Source organism: Aedes albopictus, chromosome 1 (assembly GCF_035046485.1).
Source record: "Aedes albopictus strain Foshan chromosome 1, AalbF5, whole genome shotgun sequence".
NCBI lineage: Eukaryota > Metazoa > Arthropoda > Insecta > Diptera > Culicidae > Aedes > Aedes albopictus.
The window spans coordinates 31,224,983-31,239,288 of record NC_085136.1 but is presented as its reverse complement, the minus strand read 5'-3'; the positions used below and the strand labels follow the sequence as shown (position 1 = coordinate 31,239,288).

General features: G+C 43.7%; 1 protein-coding gene across 5 annotated transcripts in view; it reads right to left on the bottom strand.

The window, feature by feature from the left end:
- LOC109428467 (uncharacterized) overlaps positions 1-14,306 on the bottom strand; it is a 569,383-nt gene that overhangs the window by 123,188 nt on the left and 431,889 nt on the right. For all 5 annotated transcript variants that reach the window (XM_062844305.1, XM_062844310.1, XM_062844307.1 and 2 more), the window contains one exon: positions 3,826-4,183. In XM_062844305.1, coding sequence (XP_062700289.1) covers positions 3,826-4,183 — 358 coding nt within the window. The remainder of the gene's footprint in view (positions 1-3,825; positions 4,184-14,306) is intronic.

The window sequence follows — 14,306 nt, the reverse complement described above, 5'->3', positions numbered from 1 at the left end:
ACATCAAAATTAGTTTTCAATTTGCTATCAGACTTTGCTCGGGATTCCTTCACGGATTTCTGCTGGAATTACTTCACAGATTTATCCTAGTATACTTTTAAACAGTTCTGTCGAAATATATCCAGAGAATCGTCGTGGAATTCGTTCAGGTATAAGTACCGGAGTCGCTGCAGGCTTTTCGGGAGTTCTTCTGACATTCGTCTCGGGATTTCTTCTATGTTTCTTTCAGGGATTTCTACCAAGACTCCTACCGCTTTCAGCGAAGATTCCTCTCAGGATTCTACAAGATATGCCTCCCGGGATTCCATCAGGAATTTCTACAGAAACTCTTTGCTCCGGGGATTCCAACTTATATGCTTTCAAAGATTCCTGTGAATCTTGAGAACCTTGCGGGATTCTTTTAGGTATTCGCGCCAGGATTCCTGCCGGGGCCGCCCCTTAACAGATTCTTCCCGATTTTTTTACACTCCTCCCGGGATTTCTTCAATTATTCTTTCAGCGAGTCATGCCGAGCTTCCAGCCAGGATTCCTTCCATGATTTCTTCGAGGATCCTATCAGGAACTTGTCGAAAGGTTGCTGGAATTCAGAGTCCCAGTTCCTCCAGTTGTCTCATTGTTTTAAAAGCTTGTCCATTGGAAGCCGTAGGTTGTACATGTTTCGAACGAATCTTCCGTAGAAATTCAGCGCTCCAAGAAAAGGTCGAAGCTCGGAAATGTTCGACGATGGTGGAATTGATGCGATGCACTTGTCAACTTCTCAATGCAAGATATCCGATTTCCGCTTGGAAGAATCTGATTTTTTGTAAATTTCACGTGAAAACGATATTCTTGCAAACGGCTGAGCAGCATCCTGACAGATGCTGCATGTGATTTCAGTCCTTTCCGAAAACAATAAGGTCATCTATGAACGAACGTATTTATGTATTCTTCATTACACCACAAAACCTAACCTCAAAAATGTTTGACAGTTCTCACGTCACTGGACAGATGTAACATGAGCTAAAAAAGAAAGGCAACGAGGTTGATAAAGTAGTAGTTAAATTTTGTCTCTACCTTGCTTGTGTGTGACCTATCAAGTGACCTAAGAAATGTCAAACATTTTGAAGGTTATGTTTCGTGGTGTAATAAAGAATACCAGGGATACCTATGACCACAGACAAACATACGTAACACTTGCAAAATTTCCATCTACCACTCTTTTAACGATAATTTTGAATCTTAATAGCTGTATGTTTCACAACCAGAGGCGCGTGCATCGCTTTTCTTTGCGTTTGACATTTCACACTAGCGCCTTCTGTTGACGATATGTATTGCACAACTCAGGTGATGGTAGTGTGAGCTGGGCGATGGATATTCACGAAAATTAATCTAGGCGTTACGTCTGTTTGTCTGTGCCATGACCATGCTGTCCATCAATCGTTGAAAATTTCCTGGAGCTGACTTCTGTTCCGATGTATGTCTGTTGAAACGGAAAAATCCTCCATGGGTGTTGATAGTAAACAGCTTCTTGGATTCATCATCTCAAATGCTTCGGATGAATCTGTGATGCTAAATACCGTGCATCCCTAGAGTTGCGCAAAAATCTCTTCTGGTGTTGGTAGTAAATAGTGTTTTCCACCCAGTGAATCGTTCAGGCACATTGATTAGTCCGTACAAATCCGTAATTCTTCAATACACTGCGAAACCTAACATTCAGTCATTTGACAGTTCTAACATGAGCAAAAATAGGAAGGCGAAAGGTCGATAAAGTAGAATATATTTTTTGTCTTTATCTTGCATGTGTGAGATCTGTCAAATGATCTGAGAATTGTCAAACATTTTGAATGTTAGGTTAGCTTTCGACGTTTTTTCATTCGACCATTTGGCATTCTACGTTTTGTCTTTCGACTTTTTGTCCCTAAGCCTTCTATTTGGGAAGAAGGCGCTTACCATGGGTTCAATTACTCTGGTGCAAATATGAAAAAAATCAAAGACGCTGAATTTACCCTTCCTACAATGCCAATCCAAACATTGAAGTAATTCCAGTTGAAAAAAATAATAATTAAACTCCAGGATATTTTTTTTTTTTTCTGAAACTTGGGATCCCTTCAGGAGATCCTTCTAGAATTCCTCCCAGAGTTCCTCCTGGGATATCTCCGAGATATTCATCTGAGATTTTCCCAGAAGTTTCACGGCTTTTTTCTAGGAGTTCATTCATGGTATACTCCAGCGGGGTTTCTTCTGAAATTACACCAGAAGTGCCTTCTGATTCTCGCTAGGAATTTGAACCGGAGTTTCTACCGGATTTCTCCAAAACTTCGGTTCTGCATTCCGAGATTCATTCAGGAATTCCTTCCAAGAACTCCATACAAAAATTCTCCAGGAGTTCCTTGTGAGACTTCTCCTGGAATTCCTTCTAAGATTCGTCCAGGAGTTCCTTCTGAGATTCATTCAGTAGTTCCTTCTGTGATAGTTCAGGTAAAGTTTCAGGGGTTTCTCCAGGAACTCCTTCTAGGATTGTTCCAAAAATACTCTCAATAGTTTCTCCCGTAGTTCACTCTAGGATTCATTCAGTATTATCTTTTGACAGTACATCAGGAGTTTCCTGTGGGTTTGCTCCAAGAATATCGCCCTGGATTCCTCCAGAAGTTCCTTCCGGAATTCATCCAGAGAAGTTCTTTCCGAGTTTTCTACAGCAGTTCCTTCTGGTCGTCCTACAGGAATTTCTTCTAGGCTTTTCCCAGGAATTTCTTTCGGCATTCATCCGGGAATTCCTTCTGAAATTACTTCGAGAAAATTTTTTAGGAATTTGCTCATTCCCAAAGGAAATCCACCAGGATATTTTTATGGACTTCCCTGTGAATTTAGTACAGGAGTGTTGTGCGGAATTATCAAGCACAAACGCGAGTGTGTTGTGGATTGGCATCTAAGCCGAAAGAGAGATGGATTCGTGAAAAAAGAAATGTTCATGGTGTGGCTTCGGAGTCAGTTTGGCTTAGTGGCTTAGTTGGTTAAAGCGCCGGTCTAGCGCATACGGAGTCGTGGGTTTGAATCCCACCAGAACGCGATTTTTGTTTTCACAAAGCTCATCTATCACTTTGTCAATGAGCAACATTTCGTGCCTTATAATTGCAGCTTGTTAAGCAATTTCTTCTGGAGTTTCTTATGGGATGACGTTTCTCTAGGTCTAGGAATTCTTTTTGGAAATTCCAGAATCAAAATTCTGATAACGTTCCTAAGGGAACTGAAGGAACCTCAGAAGAAACTCCGTAAGGAACTTGCGAAGGAAAATCTAGCGCAATCTCAAAATCAACTGCAAGAATCTCAGAAGGAATTTCCGTAGGAATCGGGGATAGATTTATTTGATAAAACTCAGAAGAAATCTCTGAAGGAATCGCAGATGGGACCTGTTTAAAATAAACTGCTGTAAAAATCCCAGGAGGAACTTTTGAAGGAATGCTGAATAAACCACTATTGGAAGATTCTCAGAAGAAGCTCCCCAAGCTAGAGGAAGCCTAGAATCTCAAGCAAGCCGTGCTATAACCGTCACAATTTTGCCAGTTCTTACCGGGGAAACTTTGGTTGTTGATCAAACAATCGAATTATAATTCATAATGCAACTGAAATGAGTTGCATTATGAACCATAATGCAATTGTTTGGTATAGTACGGTAAAGTATGCCGTTTCGTTCCTGTAACGACTAGTATAAATACAGAATTTATAGTGTTGAGTTGCAAAAAATGAAATAACAACTTAAATAACTGTTACAATAGGTTTTGAATTCGGTTTTCCACATTCCAATATTGTTCATAACAAACATCCTAGTAGGCTTCGACAAATACGTACCTTTTCAGCTGCTGCGGTTGCGAAGCAACGGAACTCAACGCCGGTTGCTGCGTCTGCAGATTCGATAACTGGAGTTGCTGATGCTGTTGTGGCTGCTGGGCGAGCACTCCGCCAACATCCCCGACATTCGCCTCCGGTTCCGTATCGGGCGTATCCGGCGGCAGCGACATCGGACTACTATCCGACGGATCGCTTCCGTCCATCATCATCTGGAACAGGTTTTCGTGGGCCGTCGCCCGCAGGTACGATATCCGGCGGGTTTTCCGCTCGTCCTCCTCGATGGTCAGGGCCGACGAATTGAGCGGTTGATGGTGGTGGTGATGATGGTTCTTCTGGCGCAGAACGACCTGGCCGGAGTCTGCACGTGGGAAATTTTGAGTATCGAAGGGGGAAAACGGTAGATTCATCATTAGTAAAAGAGGAGACTTTCATCGGGGGTTTCGCATTAAGAAAGAAAAGCATCGAGAGTGAGTCAAGTGGGTGAGTCTTGCGGAGTAATTAAAAGGCGAGCTGTTTGGTTGGTTGGTTGGTTAGTGCGGGCCTTAATTTCTTATCGCGATCGTAGCAGGCGCGTGGAAGCGAGAAAAATTAAGCGATCCGCCACCGCGCCGCATCTCAAGGCTGAGTGGTTGGTTGCCGTGGTTACGTCGACGGCGATTGTTATGGTAAGGTGCGGTGGTTGCTTCGATCAAGAGTTAGTGGTCAAATGCGAGGGGATGAGTTTAAGTGCTTTTATCGCGGGTGTAAGATAGATTGGGAGAAATTGGACAGAAAAGTGATCACAAAAGAGCATTAAAATTATAGCAAACGTAAGAAAACGATAAAATCACAACCAAACAGATAACGAAATTGATGGAAAATAGAAAATTATATAATTACTAAGAGATAAGTATGGAGTAATAGAGCGTGTCGATAAGAAGCAATTAAAAAGTAAATCATGTAAAAAAAAAACAAATTAAAAACACACTTAACAGACAAACATGCGTCGTTGTGTGTGTGATTGGAATTAATTTTAAACACAACGAAATTCTCCACAGGATCGAACGGGATTATCCACAGAATTCTTCAAACAATTCTGATATCGAAATTCATCGAATCCAAACAGGATTCCCTTCAGAATTCTGACAGGATTCTCCACAAAATCCAGAATGGTTTCCCTACAAAATCTAGTAAGGATTCTCCAACAGAATTCAAAGAAAATTCTCCACAAAATCCGGACAGTATTCTTCACATAAAACAGACAGGACTCTCCACATATATAAGACAGAATACTTCACAGAATCTAGACAGGATTCATAACAAAATCGAGTCAGGATTCTCCACAAAATCCAGACAGGATTCTCCACAGAATCTAGACAAGATTTTCTAAAGAATCTAGATAAGTTTCCCCACAGAGTCCTGACAGGAATCCAGAAATGGATTCTCGAGAAGTGCTGCAAACAGCACCCTCCACGGAATCCGGACAGAAAGCTCCACAGAATCATGACAAGATTCTCCAGAAAATCCAGATTGGAATTCTTACAAAATCCAGAGATTCTCTACAAAATTCTGAGCACATATTCCACAGCATCCAGACAGGATTCTTCACAAATTTCAGACAGGATTCTTCCAAGGATTCTTCACATAATCCAGACAGGATACTCCACAGAATCCAGACAGGATTATCTGCAGAGTCCAGACAGGATTCTCCACAGAATCCAGAATGGAATGAAATGGAAAAACCAAAATGAATTCTCCTCAAAACCAAGAATGGATTCTCCACAGAATCCAGAATGGATTCTCCACAGAATCCAGAATGGATTCTCCACAGAATCCAGAATGGATTCTCCACAGAATCCAGAATGGATTCTCCACAGAATCCAGAATGGATTCTCCACAGAATCCAGAATGGATTCTCCACAGAATCCAGAATGGATTCTCCACAAATCCAGAATGGATTCTCCACAGAATCCAGAATGGATTCTCCACAGAATCCAGAATGGATTCTCCACAGAATCCAGAATGGATTCTCCACAGAATCCAGAAAGGATTCTCCACAGAATCCAGAATGGATTCTCCACAGAATCCAGAATGGATTCTCCACAGAATCCAGAATGGATTCTCCACAGAATCCAGAATGGATTCTCCACAGAATCCAGAATGGATTCTCCACAGAATCCAGAATGGATTCTCCACAGAATCCAGAATGGATTCTCCACAGAATCCAGAATGGATTCTCCACAGAATCCAGAATGGATTCTCCACAGAATCCAGAATGGATTCTCCACAGAATCCAGAATGGATTCTCCACAGAATCCAAAATGGATTCTCCACAGAATCCAAAATGGATTCTCCACAGAATCCAGAATGGATTCTCCACAGAATCCAGAATGGATTCTCCACAGAATCCAGAATGGATTCTCCACAGAATCCAGAATGGATTCTCCACAGAATCCAGAATGGATTCTCCACAGAATCCAGAATGGATTCTCCACAGAATCCAGAATGGATTCTCCACAGAATCCAGAATGGATTCTCCACAGAATCCAGAATGGATTCTCCACAGAATCCAGAATGGATTCTCCACAGAATCCAGAATGGATTCTCCACAGAATCCAGAATGGATTCTCCACAGAATCCAGAATGGATTCTCCACAGAATCCAGAATGGATTCTCCACAGAATCCAGAATGGATTCTCCACAGAATCCAGAATGGATTCTCCACAGAATCCAGAATAGATTTTCCACAGAATCCAGAATGGATTCTCCACAGATTTCAGAATGGATTCTCCACAGAATCCAGAATGGATTCTCCACAGAATCCAGAATGGATTCTCCACAGAATCCAGAATGGATTCTCCACAGAATTTAGAATGGATTCTCCACAGAATCCAGAATGGATTCTCCACAAAATCCAGAATGGATTCTCCACAGAGCCCAGAATGGATTCTCCACAGAATCTTATCAGGATTCTTCACAGAAGCTAGAACGGATTCTCCAGATAATCCGAATAGGATTCTGCACAGAATTCAGACGGAATTCTCCACAGAAATCCTGTTTTGATTCTACAAAATCCAGCAAGATTATTCACAGAATTAAAACGAGATTCGTTACAGCATCCAGACGGGACTCTCCACAGAGTCCGGTCAGAATTCTCCACTGGGATTTTGCTCCACAATCCACTCAGATTCCGCGTGAGAATCCACTGGAATTCTCCTTCAGAATCCAACAGAATTCAGCTACAGAATCCACTGAGATCCTGCTTCAGAATCCACAGGGATTCTTCATAAGAATCTACAGGGATTCTGTCTCAGAATCCACAGGGATTCTGTCTCAGAATCCACAGGGATTCTGCCTCAGAATCCACAGGGATTCTGTCTCAGAATCCACAGGGATTCTGTCTCAGAATCCACAAGGATTCTGCCTCAGAATCCACAAGGATTCTGCCTCAGAATCCACAGGGATTCTGGTTCAGATTCCACAGGGTTTCTGGCTCCGAATCCACAGGGATTCTGTCTCCGAATCCACAGGGATTCTGTCTCAGAATCCTCAGGGATTCTGTCTCAGAATCCTCAGGGATTGTGTCTCAGAACCCTCAGGGATGCTGTCTCAGAACCCTCAGGGATGCTGTCTCAGAATCCTCAGGGATTCTGTCTCAGAATCCTCAGGGATTCTGTCTCAGAATCCTCAGGGATTCTGTCTCAGAATCCTCAGTGATTCTGTCTCAGAATCCTCAGGGATTCTGTCTCAGAATCCTCAGGGATTCTGTCTCAGAATCCTTAGGGATTCTGTCTCAGAATCCTCAGGGATTCTGTCTCAGAATCCTCAGGGATTCTGTCTCAGAATCCTCAGGGATTCTGTCTCAGAATCCTCAGGGATTCTGTCTCAGAATCCTCAGGGATTGTGTCTCAGAACCCTCAGGGATGCTGTCTCAGAACCCTCAGGGATGCTGTCTCAGAATCCTCAGGGATTCTGTCTCAGAATCCTCAGGGATTCTGTCTCAGAATTCTCAGGGATTCTGTCTCAGAATCCTCAGTGATTCTGTCTCAGAATCCTCAGGGATTCTGTCTCAGAATCCTCAGGGATTCAGTCTCAGAATCCATAGGGATTCTGTCTCAGAATCCACAGGGATTCAGTCCCATAATCCACATGAATTCAGTCCCAGAATCCACAGGGATTCTGTCTCAGAATCCACAGGGATTCTGTCTCAGAATCCACAGGGATTCAGTCTCAGAATCCATAGGGATTCTGTTTCAGAATCCTCAGAGATTCTGTCTCGGAATCCACAGGGATTCTGTCTCAGAATCCACAGGGATTCAGTCTCAGAATCCACAGGGATTCTGTCTCAGAATCCACAGGGATTCTGTCTCAGAATCCACAGGGATTCTGTCTCAGAATCCACAGGGATTCTGTCTCAGAATCCACAGGGATTCTGTCTCAGAATCCACAGGGATTCTGTCTCAGAATCAACAGGGATTCTGTCTCAGAATCCACAGGGATTCTGTCTCAGAATCCACAGGGATTCTGTCTCAGAATCCACAGGGATTCTGTCTCAGAATCCACAGGGATTCTCCAGAATCCAGAATGGATTCTCCACGGAATCCAGAATGGATTCTCCACGGAATCCAGAAAGAATTCTTCATACAATCCAGAAGGGATTTTCCACAAAATAAAGAATAAATTCTCAACAAAATCCAGAATATATTTTCCACTCAATCCATACAATCCACAGAATCTAGAACAGATCCTTCACAGAATCCAGAATGGCTTCTCCACAGAATCCAGAATGGATGTTCCACAGAATCCAGAATGGATGTTCCACAGAATCCAGAATGGATTCTCCACAGAATCGAGAATGGATTCTCCACAGAATCCAGAATGGATTCTCCACAGAATCCAGAATGGATTCTCCACAGAATCCAGAATGGACTCTCCACAGAATCCAGAATGGATTCTCCACAGAATCCAGAATGGATTCTCCACAGAATCCAGAATGGATTCTCCACAGAATCCAAAATGGATTCCCCACAGAATCCAGAATGGATTCTCCACAGAATCCAGAATGGATTCTCCACAGAATCCAGAATGGATTTTCCACAGAATCTAGAATGGATTCTCCACAGAATCCAGAATGAATTCTCCACAGAATCCAGAATGGATTCTCCACAGAATCCAGAATGGATTCTCCACAGAATCCAGAATGGATTCTCCACAGAATCCAGAATGGATTCTCCACAGAATCCAGAATGGATTCTCCACAGAATCCAGAATGGATTCTCCACAGAATCCAGAATGGATTCTCCACAGAATCCAGAATGGATTCTCCACAGAATCCAGAATGGATTCTCCACAGAATCCAGAATGGATTCTCCACAGAATCCAGAATGGATTCTCCACAGAATCCAGAATGGATGCTCCACAGAATCCAGAATGGATTCTCCACAGAATCCAGAATGGATTCTCCACAGAATCCAGAATGGATTCTCCACAGAATCCAGAATGGATTCTCCACAGAATCCAGATGGATTCTCCACAGAATCCAGATGGATTCTCCACAGAATCCAGATGGATTCTCCACAGAATCCAGATGGATTCTCCACAGAATCCAGATGTATTCTCCACAGAATCCAGATGGATTCTCCACAGAATCCAGATGGATTCTCCACAGAATCCAGATGGATTCTCCACAGAATCCAGATGGATTCTCCACAGAATCCAGATGGATTCTCCACAGAATCCAGAATGGATTCTCCACAGAATCCAGAATGGATTCTCCACAGAATCCAGAATGGATTCTCCACAGAATCCAGAATGGATTCTCCACAGAATCCAAAATGGATTCTCCACAGAATTCGAATGAACTCTCCACAGAATCCAGAATGGATTCTCCACAGAATCCAGAATGGATTCTCCACAGAATCCAGAAAGGGTTCTCCACAGAATCCAGAATGGATTTTCCACAGAATCTAGAATGGATTCTCCACAGAATCCAGAATGGATTCTCTACAGAATTCAGAATGGATTCTCCACAGAATCCAGAATGGGTTCTCCACAGAATCCAGAATGGATTCTCCACAGAATCCAGAAAGGATTCTTCACATATTCCAGAATGGATTCTACACAGAAGCCAGAATGGATTCTCCACGGAAGCCAGAATGGATTGTCCACAGAATCCAGAATTAATTCTTCACAGAATCCAGAAAGAATTCTTCATACAATCCAGAAGGGATTTTCCACAAAATAAAGAATAAATTCTCAACAAAATCCAGAATATATTTTCCACTCAATCCATACAATCCACAGAATCTAGAACAGATCCTTCACAGAATCCAGAATGGCTTCTCCACAGAATCCAGAATGGATGTTCCACAGAATCCAGAATGGATGTTCCACAGAATCCAGAATGGATTCTCCACAGAATCGAGAATGGATTCTCCACAGAATCCAGAATGGATTCTCCTCAGAATCCAGAATGGATTCTCCACAGAATCCAGAATGGATTCTCCACAGAATCCAGAATGGATTCTCCACAGAATCCAGAATGGATTCTCCACAGAATCCAGAATGGATTCTCCACAGAATCCAGAATGGATTCTCCACAGAATCCAAAATGGATTCCCCACAGAATCCAGAATGGATTCTCCACAGAATCCAGAATGGATTCTCCACAGAATCCAGAATGGATTCTCCACAGAATCCAGAATGGATTCTCCACAGAATCCAGAATGGATTTTCCACAGAATCTAGAATGGATTCTCCACAGAATCCAGAATGAATTCTCCACAGAATCCAGAATGGATTCTCCACAGAATCCAGAATGGATTCTCCACAGAATCCAGAATGGATTCTCCACAGAATCCAGAATGGATTCTCCACAGAATCCAGAATGGATTCTCCACAGAATCCAGAATGGATTCTCCACAGAATCCAGAATGGATTCTCCACAGAATCCAGAATGGATTCTCCACAGAATCCAGAATGGATTCTCCACAGAATCCAGAATGGATTCTCCACAGAATCCAGAATGGATTCTCCACAGAATCCAGAATGGATTCTCCACAGAATCCAGAATGGATTCTCCACAGAATCCAGAATGGATTCTCCACAGAATCCAGAATGGATTCTCCACAGAATCCAGAATGGACTCTCCACAGAATCCAGAATGGATTCTCCACAGAATCCAGAATGGATTCTCCACAGAATCCAGAATGGATTCTCCACAGAATCCAGAATGGATTCTCCACAGAATCCAGAATGGATGCTCCACAGAATCCAGAATGGATTCTCCACAGAATCCAGAATGGATTCTCCACAGAATCCAGAATGGATTCTCCACAGAATCCAGAATGGATTCTCCACAGAATCCAGAATGGATTCTCCACAGAATCCAGAATGGATTCTCCACAGAATCCAGAATGGATTCTCCACAGAATCCAGATGGATTCTCCACAGAATCCAGATGGATTCTCCACAGAATCCAGATGGATTCTCCACAGAATCCAGATGGATTCTCCACAGAATCCAGATGGATTCTCCACAGAATCCAGATGGATTCTCCACAGAATCCAGATGGATTCTCCACAGAATCCAGATGGATTCTCCACAGAATCCAGATGGATTCTCCACAGAATCCAGATGGATTCTCCACAGAATCCAGAATGGATTCTCCACAGAATCCAGAATGGATTCTCCACAGAATCCAGAATGGATTCTCCACAGAATCCAGAATGGATTCTCCACAGAATCCAAAATGGATTCTCCACAGAATTCGAATGAACTCTCCACAGAATCCAGAATGGATTCTCCACAGAATCCAGAATGGATTCTCCACAGAATCCAGAAAGGGTTCTCCACAGAATCCAGAATGGATTTTCCACAGAATCTAGAATGGATTCTCCACAGAATCCAGAATGGATTCTCCACAGAATTCAGAATGGATTCTCCACAGAATCCAGAATGGGTTCTCCACAGAATCCAGAATGGATTCTCCACAGAATCCAGATAGGATTCTTCACATATTCCAGAATGGATTCTACACAGAAGCCAGAATGGATTCTCCACGGAAGCCAGAATGGATTGTCCACAGAATCCAGAATTAATTCTTCACAGAATTTCGTCAGAATTTTCCACGGAATCCAGACAGGATCCTCCACAAAATCGATTCAGGATTCTCCGCTGAATCTAGACAAGATTATCCACAGAATTTATACATGATTTTTAACAAAATCCAGTCAGGACTCTCCACAGAATTCAGACAGGATTCTTCACAGAATCCAGACTAGATTCTCTAGAAAAGAGATTCTTCAGGATTTTGCTTCAGAATCCGCAGGGATTCTTCTTCAGAATCTGCAGGGATTCTGCTTCAGAATCCGCTGGGATTATGCTTCAGAATCCGCTGGGATTCTGCTTCAGAATCTGCTGGGATTCTGCTTCAGAATCCGCTGGGTTTCTGCTTCAGAATCCGCTGGGATTTTGCATCAGAATCCACTGGAATTTTGCACCAGAATTCATCGGGACTCTGTTTCAGACTCCACTGGGATTCTGCTTTAGAATCCGCTGGGATTCTGCTTTAGAATCCGCTGGGATTCTGCTTTAGAATCCGCTGGGATTCTACTTCAGAATCTGCTGGGATTCAGCTTCACAATCCGCTGGGGTTCTACACCAGAATCCACTGGGATTTTGCACCAGAATCCGCTGGGATTCTGCACCAGGGTCTGCTGGGATTCAGCTTCACATTCCGCTGGGATTCTGCACCAGAATCCGCTGGGATTCTGCACCAGGATCCACTAGGTTTCGTCACCAGAATACACTGCGATTCTGCACTAGAATCCACTGGGATTCCTCACCAGAATCCGCTGGGATTCTGCATCAGAATCCGCTGGGATTCCGCACCAGAATCCACAGGGATTCTGCACCAGAATCCGCTGGGATTCTGCATCAGAATCGGCTGGGATTCTGCATCAGAATCCGCTGGGATAGTGCATCAGAATCCGCTGGGATTCTGCATCAGACTCCGCTGGGATTCTGCACCAGAATCCGCTGGGATTCTGCACCAGAATCCACAGGGATTCTGCACCAGAATCCACAGGGATTCTGCACCAGAATCCACTGCGATTCTGCATCAGAACCTACTGGGATCTTTCACCAGAATCCGCTGGGATTCTGCACCAGAATCCGCTGGGATTCTGCACCAGAATCCGCTGGGATTCTGCACCAGACTCCGCTATGATTCTGCACCAGAATCCACTGAGATTCTGCACCATAATCCACTGGGATTCTGCCTCAATATCCACTGGGATTCTGCCTCAGAATTCACTGAGATTCTGTCTCAGAATCCACTGGGAATCTGCCTCAGAATCCACTGGGATTCTGCCTCAGAATCCACTGGGATTCTGCCTCAGAATCCACTGGGATTCTGCCTCAGAATCCACTGGGATTCTGCCCCAGAATCCACTGGGATTCTGCCCCAGAATCCACTGGGATTCTGTCTCAGAATCTACAGGGATTCTGTCTTAGAATCCACAGGGATTCTGTCTCAGAATCCACAGGGATTCTGTCTCAGAATCCACAGGGATTCTGTCTCAGAATCCACAGGGATTCTGTCTCAGAATCCACAGGGATTCTGTCTCAGAATGCACAGGGATTCTGTCTCAGAATCCACAGGGATTCTGTCTCAGAATCCACAGGGATTCTGTCTCAGAATCCACAGGGATTCTGTCTCAGAATCCACAGGGATTCTGTCTCAGAATCCACAGGGATTCTGTCTCAGAATCCACAGGGATTCTGTCTCAGAATCCACAGGGATTCTGTCTCAGAATCCACAGAGATTCTGTCTCAGAATCCACAGGGATTCTGTCTCAGAATCCACAGGGATTCTGTCTCAGAATCCACAGGGATTCTGTCTCAGAATCCACAGGGATTCTGTCTCAGAATCCACTGGGATTCTGCCCCAGAATCCACTGGGATTCTGCCCCAGAATCCACTGGGATTCTGCCCCAGAATCCACTGGGATTCTGTCTCAGAATCTAAAGGGATTCTGTCTTAGAATCCACAGGGATTCTGTCTCAGAATCCACAGGGATTCTGTCTCAGAATCCACAGGGATTCTGTCTCAGAATCCACAGGGATTCTGTCTCAGAATCCACAGGGATTCTGTCTCAGAATCCACAGGGATTCTGTCTCAGAATCCACAGGGATTCTGTCTCAGAATCCACAGGGATTCTGTCTCAGAATCCACAGGGATTCTGTCTCAGAATCCACAGGGATTCTGTCTCAGAATCCACAGGGATTCTGTCTCAGAATCCACAGGGATTCTGTCTCAGAATCCACAGGGATTCTGTCTCAGAATCCACAGGGATTCTGTCTCAGAATCCACAGGGATTCTGTCTCAGAATCCACAGGGATTCTGTCTCAGAATCCACAGGGATTCTGTCTCAGAATCCACAGGGATTCTGTCTCAGAATCCACAGGGATTCTGTCTCAGAATCCACAGGGATTCTGTCT